General features: G+C 43.3%; 1 protein-coding gene across 2 annotated transcripts in view; it reads left to right on the top strand.

The window, feature by feature from the left end:
- rnf220a (ring finger protein 220a) overlaps nt 1-12972 on the top strand; it is a 162435-nt gene extending 149463 nt beyond the window's left edge. For both annotated transcript variants that reach the window (XM_053437822.1, XM_053437821.1), the window contains 3 exons: nt 2644-2755; nt 6867-6941; nt 11253-12972. In XM_053437822.1, coding sequence (XP_053293797.1) covers nt 2644-2755; nt 6867-6941; nt 11253-11324 — 259 coding nt within the window. In that variant the 3' untranslated portion in view covers nt 11325-12972. The remainder of the gene's footprint in view (nt 1-2643; nt 2756-6866; nt 6942-11252) is intronic.
- The last annotated feature ends 306 nt before the right edge of the window (nt 12973-13278 follow it).

The following is a 13278-nucleotide window of genomic DNA, read 5'->3' as shown; positions in this document are numbered from 1 at the left end:
TTAAGAGTCATTTAGAGTAAAACTTTTTTCTCTCTCCGTTCTTTCGGACAAGGAAGGAGAACCCATCGGTGGAGTTTTGTTGATTAAGCGACAGAAGGATTTATTGGAACTGATAAAAGAATGAGAATGCATTCTCTGAGGGACAACCCCCAACCAGTCCCATCCAGGCCAGAGTCCACTGCTGCTTTATAAGCAAGCAGGCTAATCAAGGCTAAATGGCTTTTTACAAGCTCAGGACTTATAAGAGGAGAGGGTAAAGCAGTTTATAGGGCATAGAGTGGCAAGTCAGGCTAGCAGTCCAAAATAGTACTTTATAGACACAGGATGGTGAGGGGGTTACAGGAGGAGCTAGAGATGGTCAATGTTTCCCTGAGACCTTGTGGAAGTATCAGAACCTCCTGCTGTATGTGGTGGGTGGGTTCTCAAGTCCCTTTGACAATCATTCAACCTGCCGAAGACACTGCTCTATTGGTCCATGTATATCAAAATGGACGGCTTATCTGCTATTCCTCCCACTATCCAGAAAGAAGCTAAAATATCCTGGATATGAACGCTGCCAATCTTGCGGAAATCACATGATTTGGGGCCAGAGCCCAATGTGATCATTTGACCAATGTCCAATCCTAAAAGAAGGAGAAGCTACATCCAGAAAATGTCTGGTGTCTAATCATTGCAGCTCTTGTCAGTTGCACAGTTAATAAAATCCTAATCATGATTTTCTTTTCGAATCTCAGGACATTTAGGTCCTGGACCCTAAAACTTCCATTTTAAATACTTGATATTTCACTGCTAAACTGGTCGGGGTCCAGATCAGAAGGCTGGATGAGGAACTTAAAATGTAAAGTTAGGGTTTCTGCCAGAAAGAAACAAAACGCAACAAAACTTTTCTGCTCACCTGCATAATTCATGTTAATACTGGGTTGTTTGAAGACATCTGATGGCCGTGCAAACCTGTAATGTCTCATTTTAATTTCATCTATAATTTAGTACAGCTGTTAATCATTTTAATGAGCTTGTTTAACGACAATAATCTAAGAAATATGACGTGAAAATTTAGCAAAATATGAAGAGACAAATCCTGCTTTAAAGGAGGAAATTGAGAATGTCAAACCTTGTTTAATTTCCAGCTGTATCCCTAGCTGTTTGAGGATGCAGCAAATGAAGCCATATCCATAGGACACACACGCACACACAGCCACTTATAATTCCCTTTTGCACTCATCCTCCCTTCCCGTTCTGTGCTTGTCCTTCCCCATCCAGATCAATACCATAGATCAGCCAGCTATCAGGCTGCAAAATGACCACATCACCATAAACACACACACACACACTTCTTTTAACAGGCACACACACACACACACAGCCACACAGCGTGAATCTTTCTAGAGAGCGAGTGGATGGGTATAATAAACACCGGCTGGCTCGTGCGGCCTCGTCTCCCCGCGCCAAATCATCATCATCAGTGCTGCGGTCTGTGCGTCGGCTGTATTGATTTACTTATGGCTGCTTCATATGCTATTGGACAGTGTTAAATGCTGTTGGACAGTGTTAAATGCACATTTTCTGCGATCATGCCACACATTAATCAGAGGCTGCTTGGATGCAGAAAGAAAAGCGAGGAGAGCGGGTGGAATGGAAGGAAGGAGTTAGAGGAGAGGGAGATGAAGTTAGGGACATGAAAGGATGGGTTGTGAGGAGGAGAGGAAATGCATTTTGAGGGATAGATAATCAGGGTTGATATGAAAACATAACAGAGAGATGTAGAGGGTGGAAGTGGAACGTGAGATCCCAGAAAAAGACGATAGGGCATTTAAGTTAACGTCAGAACCAGGCGACAAATGGGGGAAGAAATAAAGGCGGAGTTCAAGGGAGGATGGGAGGGGGTGGAGTTGTAAATCTGTGGTAACATGGGGCCTTTGGGGATACAGCTGTGTTAAATAGGAGGATGTCATACTATACTGTATATTGGAAACGAAGAGTAATAGAAAGGATGGGAGACTTTAAAGGTAGCCTGTGAGGCTGCATATAGAGAGAGAAGGTAAAGACAGGAGTTCAGTAGACACGTGTCGTACTACACAGTAGACTCACAATCCAAACCCAGCAGTCATCCTCTGTTTTTGTGTCCGAACCCGCCCTGGTCTCAATGTTTTCACGTTAGCCCAGCCAATGTGACGGAACCCGACCCAAATATCATTTCAAGATATTTGTCCAAACCCCAACAGCATTTTGGATAACCTTAACCTGAATATGGTCATAATTGGAATAAGCAGCAATAAGACGTATAGTAATACCGACTGTCAGCATATGATGCAGACATTTATATATCTTAATTAAATATATAATATGTATTTTATTATTAAGCAGGCGACATCGACATAACGAACTGCTTGATGACACATGTCCTGGGAATGTGAATGGAATACTCTGTCTGCAACTCAAGCTCAACCACTTTATAGTTAATGACATGAGTTTTCTTCGTTGTAGTTTTTTGTAAAACAATGTGAGAGCGAGTGCAGATTCAGCCGGACTTGTCTGGAGTTGCTGGTGTGGATGTTGACACAGTCTCCCAGCCGCCTGTTGTCTTTTAGTGTCGCACCTAAATAAACCCCTTCTCTGTTTCTCTCGTCTCTTCCTCTTCTCCAGGGTAACGGAGGAGCAGTCCACGGCCACCACCATGGAGGCTCTGAAGGCTCGAATCCGGGAGCTGGAGAAGCAAATCCTGAGAGGAGACCGATACAAGTGTCTCATCTGCATGGTGAGCATCAGCACCTTCACATGAACGTCCTCCGTCTCCGCACATCAAACCTTCACAGAGGTGTTGTGCTTCTTGTCGGATGGCACAACATCTAGCATTTCTAAAACTTCCTGCTGTATTATAAATAAGTAGGTTTATAGTTTTGCCGTTCAGTGCTATTCGTAGCTGTTGCCACATTGTCCCAGAGGAAAGCTTCCAAGGAGGATGTCTCTGTCCCCCTATTCTCCAATATAGCATATTTCCACAGATGCTGTGTCCCAATTCAGTGGCTGACTCCTCCCCAAGTATCACCCACTTATGTTCACATTCACTTTGTGTCTGCGAACCGAATATTAATATTCAGGTTTACTCATGTGTTATTTGTTTGTGCCTTTTGAGGAATATGCACATGTGTAGATTGGCAACCCAACACCATTATGCCACGGGATGTCAGAAACTTTTAGTATCTCACTTCACGTCATGCAGGAGTTTAAAGTTTCAGGTGCTCCTTGTGACCATGTGGACACACTATACTTTACATGTTGTTTATGTAAGTTCATCAATTTCAATTACACTTTATTTTTATATATCAATATACATGATCTCAAGGCACTTAACATAGTAAGGTCAAAACCAGCATTAGGCAAAGAATATCTCTTTTGCGGAGGAGATGAAGATTCTTCCCTCTGTGGATTCAGACCCTGACTAGGGACACATCACTGGAAATAATCCTTCATTCTTCTTGTGCTAGGGCAAGTTGAACAGATCTTTGCCCACTTTGCTCCCTTACTGTTCATCAAGCGAAAATCCATTCAGTTTTTGTTTCGACTTTGACCAGATTACAAATCTTGGTTGGTTGGTGTATCCTGTTGTCTGCTGGATACGTCTGCATGTCATTCCTTTAGTTTCTTGATGTGCTAGTAGCTTTTTCACTGTGTGGTTGCTGCTGGTGTTGTGTTACCGTTGTGGTTCTGTGGTGTTTCTTGCACTTGCATGGCTTTGAAAGTTAACAGGGTTGTCTGCTGGCAGAATGGTTTCCAGTGCTGATTACTTCACACCAACATCTGAAAAGCTTCAGATGTAGAATGAGAATCTACCTTTATTTAAATAATGCATTATCTCCATATCAAGGCAGTGCCAGTAAAAGGTCAATTCTGCACCAACTCTGACACACAGCAGCTGGAATCATAAAATGGTGGAAGTAGCACCGCATTGTAAAGTGAAACAATGCTCCTGTGCCTCACAGCTTGTATAAGTGATTGATTGGACTCGCAGATCAATGATATGAGCCGCATGTCGTTCCTTGACAATATCAGGCAGAACAAGCGACATCGTCAATATCTGTGTTCATCAGATGCTTGAGGTGTGACTGGACCTGCACCACCCCCTCCACATTAGTGCTTGCATTCCCCACTTTGTGTCAGGTACCCATCCTGTCATCCTTCAATTTTGTGGACAGTGCAGCGTCGGCATCTTGTGCTCGTGTGCTTCTGTGTGTGTTTGTGTGTGTCCGAGGAAAGTGGGTAATTACCGACGCCTGCGCTTCCTAAAGGTCGCCGGGTGCCCGAGGTGACACAGAGGGCAAGGCACGGCGATCGATCACTCACTGCGCCATAGACACGAGGCTCCTCTCTGCTCATCTGTCACTGTCCCGCGTCTCCCACTCACACACTCAGGCACACGGCGAAACGCACACAAGCTGTCCCATCCGTCTCTGTCTGTCTTTTAACCTGTCGCCGCACTCCGTCCCTGTCACCGTGCGTCCGATCTTAAAGTCATCCGATTACTCTCGCTAGCAAGTGTCAGAGAAGCCAGAGGTTTCCACTGCACCCTAAACACTTTGACCAGATTACACTGAGCGCTGCCGTCAAGTCTTTAACACGTGACCTGCCAGGTGGTTGTTATGGATCATAACTTGCAGATGCTCAGGTAGTTGAATGTGAGTGGGAAACGAGGGCTCTCCTGCAGGAGCTAAGTTGTTTCAAGTTGTCTGATGTCCTCTGCTGTCTGTGGAGCGAGCTCAGTGCTGTGCTTCAGTCCTGTCAGTAGATGTCTACCCCCATCTACTGGTCTTTATAGAAGGCGCCTTCAAATTTGTCTTATTTCGACGTGAGAAATGATTCACTTAATTAGAGGCACTATTTTTAGTGTGTATTTATATAGCAGATTTCTCATGACAAGCATAGACTCCATGTGCCTCAAGATAAAAGGAAAGATACACGACAAACACATGACATGAGGAAATATGTCAAATATAGGAATATTTTTATATATATTTAAGTACATTTTTAAATGAATAAATAGAATTAAATAATCAAAACGGATAAAAACAAATATGAAATGAAACATAATTTATATAAAATATAATTATTCAAAAGGAAAGCCGCAAAATTATTGATTCAGCAATAAATACATTTAGTGTATTCTTTAGCCACACCCTACCTTAGTTTGCTTTTAAAAAAGGAAATCATTTATTGCAGACCTTAACACTATCAACACAATAAATATTATTGGTTATTTCAATGACAACAACAATATTCTTTTAATGTTCAGCTTTCCCCATAGAATGAATTCAATCTATAGTGGAAAGCAGGAGATGCACATGGACGCACACAAAGGTTTCTGAGTGACAGGAACACAGACTTAAGAGTGAAAGATTAGTTCTCATGTTAGAGATAACTGCATTACATGACACTTGCATTTACACAGAAACTGAGGTCTGAATGTCTGCCTGGATGGATTTATGGACGATAGCGTAAGCGTACACGCTGCCAGTTGCGCCGCACACAGCAATACAATGTAGCAACAGAGGAAAACACCAAGTTAGAGATCTCTTTTGTTATTATGTGTAAAAAGACTTTTGGTTCATCCTGAAACTATGGTTGGACAGATAAGAATAGGGCTTGCCACCGCCGTGTAGACAATTAATGGGAAAATGTGATTTTGGGAGACTACTCTTTAAAGTAAACCATGATTCAAGGTACGCTTTTGAAGAAAAGTTTTTCTTAATTAAAGTTCAACTGAATTTGTGGGTCTAGTGTAGCGGTATAATACAACTTACCACACAAGTTTCACAAAATTTCTAATAAAGGCCACACTGCAGTGGCAATTCCTGATGTACTAAAGAAAAAAACTGAGTTAGGTAGGTTTATGTATGTACATAAACCTACCTAGCGTAGGTAGCTTTTACCTACGCCTCGACATCTATCAAACTGGGAGGTGTGTCAATGTGACGTTTGCTACAGCTCGCCAAAGTACACGTATATACATACTTCCGTCATATGAACATAATGTATAGGTACTGTACGTTCGTGGGCTGAATCCCTACAGTGGTTGCCTGGCTGTCATTGACGCACGCTCTTATATCTGTGAGTGGTTTTGTCCACACGCGTGTTTGTGTTGCACTGCGGTGTGTATGCGCGCAATCAGTTCAATCCCGGCACTGTGACCGATGCCACCTTTCGCCCCCCCTCTCCTCTTCCCACACCCACTCCCTCCCCTTCCGCAGAGGAAGCCTGCTATCCAGTTAGGTGCAGAGATCAAGAGCCTAGGGGCGTGGCCAGGGCCCCGGCCACTGGCCAGTGGGGTCAGAGAGCGGCAGCCTAAGTCCCTCCCCCTCGGCCTGTACTGCCTGTACAGGGGCCTTGTGATTGGTGGCTACGGCAGCGGCATAAAGAGGCTCCTCCCACAGCCCCTACGGAGGGTAAGGCACTCCCTCCCCCACTTCCCTCTCTCTCCCCCCCCCCTCCATCTCTCCGTTCTTTTCGAGAGGAAAAGAGAGGAGTGCCCATCAGGATGGGTTCAATCATGGTTTTTCTCCCTCATCTTCTCCTCTGCTTGCTCCCCTCTGTTTCTGCTTGTTGCCTGCCCCATGTCGTATCCGTGTGCGTGTGTTTGACATGCAGGTTACCGGTTCATTGCTCCCCCCCCCCCCCCCCATGCTGCCTTGCTCAGTGGTTCTGTGGCTGCTGGCTGTGTTGTTTGCTGGTTAGTGGTTTGATGATGTTGGTTGGTCAGGAAATGTGCAGTGTTGTTTTGGTTGTTGCTCACTGGCATGTGTGTGTATGTGTGTGAGTGCCCCGGGAATTTGGTTAAATTTCTTCTTTCCTTTCTTTCTTTTTCTGTTTTGTAGGACTCCTACACAATGCCGCTCACCTCCATCCAGTGCTGGCACGTCCATTGTGAAGAATGCTGGCTCAGGACTCTGGTATGCACTAACTCTCTCTCACATGACACACACACACACACACACACACTCACACCGACCGGGCAGCTCCTCAGAACATGTAGTTATTGCAGCCTCATTTCATAGTCAGTGAGTTTCTGTGTTCGTGCCCCAAAGGGAGGAACTAAAATGGAAATATTCCCCAAGTGACCTGTTCTCTCACTGCGTGGGTACACACGCACACGCACACGCACACTTGCACTGATCCAGGCAATGCAAACACTTCCAGTTCTCAGCCGGGGAAGCTTAGATGGAATGGTCCCCAAAAGGCTTGTTGGAATAAAGTGGTCAGACCTCCGATGAGTTCTACATAGTGCCTCGGGTCTCTCTCTCTCGCTCTCTCGCTCTCTCTTTTTCTCACACACACACACACCAACCACAGTGGTCTTGTTGGTTATTATTTAGTCTAATACATTCAGTAGGGTGTAATTAGCTGGTGCTAATGTGGTAAATGGAGCACAGAGGAAAAGCTGGAGGAGGATAAACAGACTCCTCAGTGGATTTCTCTCATTTCTTTACAGTTTCCTCCTCTGTTTCTCTCCACCTTCTTTAATTCTGACTCATTTCCAGTCTTACCTCAGTGCATTTACTTTATCTCTTGTTCACCATCTCTTTCCCCCTTCATGCCTCTTCCTTCTCACTTGCACACTTCGTTGACATTTGACGCACACAGGGGGAAATTATTAACAAGACTTTCCCTTCCATTAGCTCCATTCAATACTTTCAATTAACTTTACACTAGAAGCATAATTATAGGCCCAAATGCAAAGACAAGCGAAAGGGTTTGTGGATGAAGGATTAAAATATGTTGCATTAGTGAGCCTCGTTCATGACATTGCTGCTCCCGAGGCGATGAATCTGGATCCTTCCAATCTCTTGATGATTCTTCAAACGATTTGTAACATCCAAAAGTTTCCAACATTTAAGTTCATGGGTGAATGCCCCAGAAGCTAATGAGGTTATTCCCATCAGCCCCCTTCATGCTTTGAGCTGCAGAGCATGACTGTATGACCCCTCTAGCGGTGAAGATCAAAGAACATCAAAATCTCTCTCCATTTTTCAATTGTTACAGCCTCAGGAAATGTTTGGGTCAGTGTTGATTGATATTTGTTAGAGCAATACAAATATAAAATATCACATCCCAAAACATAAAAATATCTAAAATCTTCTTTCCAATTTAGTTATCAGAGTTACACTGTACTGTCAAGCTGAACTCTGTACCAATTCAGCTCATGCATCCAATATAAGATCAATACTGATTCATAAAGAAATTAATTCGCCACAAATAACATTTAAACGTGAAGCTTTCCTTCTTTCTTTTCTTCACTTTTTTTAAAGATGGAGGTTGAGAAAAAGTTCTTGATTGAGACCCATTGTTTCCATTTGCCAAGTACCTGTGTGTGTACTGTGTGTTCGGGCAGGAGTGTGTGCATGTTTGTGCGCACGTGTGCATGCTGCCGTCACTGGCCTAATATCGAGGACATAAAACTCTTAGCCTGGAGACAGCTATAAAAGTGGGAGAGCACAACCTGATCAAAGTAAATGCCTGGGAATCTAGTTAACGTCAGGCCAGCCCCTCACCGCTTTAATGAGCAAGGCAGCTGGAGCCGCAGCGTGACAGGCACACACCCACACACACTTACTGACCGCAGCAAACAGGAGTACAGAGCTCTGACAGGCGAAGAAACAAACAAGAGGAGGGCCCCCTCTGTCCATGCAGGAACGAAGAACACTTCTATTAGTGAGCTGTGAATATGGCAGGTTTCTCTTTGTCAGGGACGGTTCAGAAGTGTTTTAAATTCCTCAGGACACACTTTCATGTTTTACTAATTAATCTCCTCTCTTATCTGTTCAACCGTGTTTCCCATGTTGACTTGTGTGTTCAGACCGGTTTAGATAGAAACCAGACTGTTCATCTGTTCATGGGGACATACATATGTTAATTAAACGACACCGGGGAAACCCTCAGTACCACCACCACCACCACAAAAACAGTAAAAGACATATGTCGACAATGTGATTGCACAATCCAACGCTCAAAAACACATGGTCAGTGGCAGGCTCACAGCCGCTGTCAGCATCCGGTGAGTTACACTGATAAAATCCTGTAGATTTGTGCAGCGCTATTTGCTGCATGTTTGCTCACGATGTTGTCAATAAAGTTTTAGGGTTAGGGTTAGTTTGAGCTGCAGTTGTGCACATTGCAGTTCTCTCTCACATGAGCTTGTCTTTCGATTTTTGGTCTGTGTACCTGTCTCTCTAGTTGTGTATGAGAGCAGCATTGGTGCACATGCACTCCTGCTAACCCAATAGATTCATTCAATTCTGTTCGAAAGAAAATTCCTAGATTTAATCGTTCAGGTGGATCCAAACCAAATCTTTTCTGATCTATACCAAGTTCTGTGATAATCTGCCCCGTAGTTTTTATGTAATATTTCTATTCTCAAACAAACCAAATTAACCTACGTGGCGGACATAACTAATCGCTGGAGCTCTGTCGAGGTTTGTCTACCTTATTTTAAAGCTTTGAAATAAAGCTGGTTAGTGAACTCGCTCCTCTTTGGTGCAGAATGAAATTTGTCTCTAGCACCAACTACGACAAGGACATGTTTACTTTCTTTTAAATTAGTGTTGGTGGCTTCACAAAAACTTGCCAATGGTAAAGATGTTTCGTTGGTACAAGACAAATCACAACAAAACCCACCATATCATAGAAACCTGTTTGCATTTATTTAAAACCATATGAAGGATCCCAAACCTTTCTCTTCTCTCCTCCTTTCTTCACCTCCACACCTTTCCTTCTTCTTCATTCACTCTTGAACCCTGAAGAGACTGTTTGAGTTCTCTGGAGCCACAAATCCTCTCGGCAGGAGGGTGTGACAACTGTCTGACTATTTCCTCACCTCAGTCCCCCTCTGCACGTGTTCACCCTTTGGACCCACTTTGTCTGTCTAACCAGTCCAAAGAGCTTATTGAGGGACTAACGTGGAAAGAAGCCTGTAAATCTTTGGTGTCAGATAAACCTGAACATTTTTGACCAGCAGGGCTTAGTGTGGTTCATGTCCTCAAGCTATGTGATCCCTAAATTCTGTTGTACCTGTGTTAAATATCGCACACTCAGCATTTCCATTGGCAAAGACTCTTAGCGTCATTCATATGCAGAACTATATCAATGCTATGTGTGCTATTTATTTAGATATCACAGTACATTTTGGTTTAAAGTTGAGTGTCATATTTATATTTATTTGGCAGAGCTCCTAATTCCACTGTATGCACTGCTTACAGAGACTATAAGGGATTTCAGATTCTCACATCAACACACTCCTGAAATTTTTCTCACCTTCTACACAGATTCCAGTAGAATGAGCAATGAAAAGGATTTTACAATCAGAAATGCATCATATACTTTGAGGTCGAAGGTCACTGTGACCTCACTAGGCACATTTTCGCTATAACTTAAATGTAATTTGCTAACTAATAAACATTTTAATTAGTAACTGTTTGTATGAAATGATGAAGTTATATTTTTTATCGAAAGGTTCAAATTCAGTTTCGTCTCAAATAAAAAAGCTCCATAAGTCAGGAACAGAAGAGGAGTTTGTGAACTAATTTCCTACAACTTAAACGAGGCATGCGTCTGCAAAGTGGTAATCACAGATTGACATTTACATGCATTCATTCATCTGTTATCAATGCAGAAACAGAATAGTGGAAGCTGTGAGCAATCAGCCTGCATCCAGGAGTTAGCAGCCAGCTAACTTCAGAGAGGTGGAGGACAGTGGTGGAGAACACCCAGTCCGAGTGTTGTTACACTGTCAGCCCTGTGCCGCATATTATCACCTGCTGCTTTACTGCTGATGGCAAACTATCAAAGCAGTGCAGAGGTAGAGGGACGACCGTGCTGACAACAGGCAGCTTTAGATTCACATGCAAGGAGGCACAGCAGTGGGGGTTTTCCTGGCCGAAAAATACGGCAGGGCCGGTATTGATGCCTGATTTGTTTCATCAAGATCCATGAATTAATTTCTAAGAAACTGATGAAAAAGTCAAATAGTTAAATGAAGTGATTAAAAATATTCCTGGATCGATGCCCTGATCCTTAATGTGATGGGTTATTTATGAGCCATACCACATTCTGTCATGTTTGGTGGTAATCCATCCGGTAGTTTTTGTGTGATGCAGCTAACTAATAGACAACCAAACACAGATGACAACATGATCCTCTTAGTGGAGGAACTTACTGAGTCATCTTCATAACAACCAAACTAACCATTGTGTCTCTTTCCTTCACAGGGGAACAAGAAGCTGTGCCCACAGTGCAACACCATCACCTCACCCGGAGACCTGCGGCGTGTCTACTTGTAAAGAGCACCCCTGCCCCCCTCCTGCGCCTCGTCATCCTTCCAATCCATTCTGCCATTTTGGATTTCATCACCCGCCCTGTTGAACGCCATTTATTTTCTCACACTCTCCTGGCCTGGATCGTTGTTCAAAACCCCAACAGAGAGTGTCCAGAGACACAAGACTCTGCTGAATGGAAACTGGTTTGCATAAATGACTGAGCAGCACTCACTGACTCTCTGGCTGCATGGCCGCGCATAAAATAAATGAAAACCTAGACCAGGGATCTCTCTGACTTGTTTCCTCTGCCTGACTAACACGACTCCCCTCTAACTGTAAAGTGGGGAATCGTCCACTGAAGGACTGTGAAGTCGGTGGAGACGCCCAGCACCCGGCGACGCCCTCCTGAAACACGGAGGCTTCACGCTGCTGGAGCTGGACCTTAAAGAACTTCTAACTGCAGAATATAAAGACTTCTTTGTCCCCCTCTCTCTCTAGCTCTTCTTCAACATTTCAGTAGCGCTGGACAAACATGCTCGACCCTAAAGTCTTGACAGAAATCTTCTTTTTGTTTATCGTTCTCTGTCCCAGAGAGAGAACTCTAGCTTCATGCCCCTGTTGTTTAAGAGAATTCTAAAAAAGGGCCACTAAAACTGAGCTTTGAACCAAACTGAGAAGAACCTGACAACCATGAAAAAGAGATTGACACTTATCTCTCTTCCACCTCTTCTTCTCGCGGGCCCTTCCCTTCCCTCTTCCCTTTATCGTGGTGTTTTAGTGAAGTAAACCAAAATTTCTCCCCCTCCAAGATGCAGTGCAAGCACATGTAATATAGTTCTATGTATGTTTACAATGTTGAGTGTAAATGACATAGAGTTCACACACGTACACACACACAGACACACGTACACACACAGATGCAAACAGTCTCACGTTACTATCAGACAAACACTGACGTATATAATATCAAAGTCCTGTTTTTAGTTGGAAGGGTTGGGGACTGATGTTTGGGGGAGGGGAAAATGGCTTGACTAAAAGAAGCCTTCTGTATTTTTAAGAAAAAAAGACGATTTGAAGAGCCGTTTAAAGTTTTATTTCACTGTACAGGAATAAAAAAAGTTACGTAAATAATAAACTGCTCGAGACTAGATGGTGAAGATGTAGGTGGTGTAAGAGATTCCTCTTGACCCAAGTTTCCTGCAATGAAGCAGAATGATGGAACTGCTGTTTAGTTGCAACAACGTCCAACTGAGCCTCTTCTTTTTTTTCCTTTTACCTTCACTCCTGCTTCGTCCCGGTTGGAGTAACAACAACATGCTTAGATCATAGTCTAGAGACGTTTTTGTTTTACCTGTCTCAAAATAAAGCTTTTTCCCCATTATTCTCATACTGCTGTGCTGAAAAGAAGAAAAAAAAAGGTCCCCAAAATGGCGTCCGTTATGGGCAGGTTATTTTCGTAAGTTATAACAGCAGAGGGACGTCGATGGAAAAAGAAGGCTGAACTAGCAACCTCAACATTTCCTCCCTCCCTCTACGGCAGCAGCGGCCGAGGCGGTGGTGTGCTTTTGTGTTCGTAAAACTATGTATTCTGTGACGTCTGTATTGTTGTAAGAAATGCTGAGAAAAAAACCTGAGAAAAAAAAAAGAAAAAATAAAACTTTTCGAAATTCCACGAGTGGTCCTGTTAACACAACCTGGGTGGTAAAATAAGACAGTGAAGAAAAATGTTGCTGTGTTCACTGGAAGAAAAAAAAAAAAAAAGGGAGGAAGACTGCCTTAATGCTAAAAACACACATTCTGTTCATGTGCATTTTTAAATAGATGGTGTGTCATCTCAGTGTCGGTGTTCACTCTCATGAGACTTTTGATTTTCTGCATCTGAAGTTGATCATCTCCAGCCTCTGTGAAATAATGTAAAAGGGTTAAACATCCTTTGTTTTGCCTTCATAAAGAAATGGGATCCTCCTGCGAATAATTC

The sequence above is a fragment of the Pleuronectes platessa genome, chromosome 13 (assembly GCF_947347685.1).
Source record: "Pleuronectes platessa chromosome 13, fPlePla1.1, whole genome shotgun sequence".
Taxonomy (NCBI): Eukaryota; Metazoa; Chordata; class Actinopteri; order Pleuronectiformes; family Pleuronectidae; genus Pleuronectes; species Pleuronectes platessa.
The sequence above is the reverse complement of the archived record's forward strand: the minus strand, read 5'-3'. Positions and strand labels throughout refer to the sequence as shown.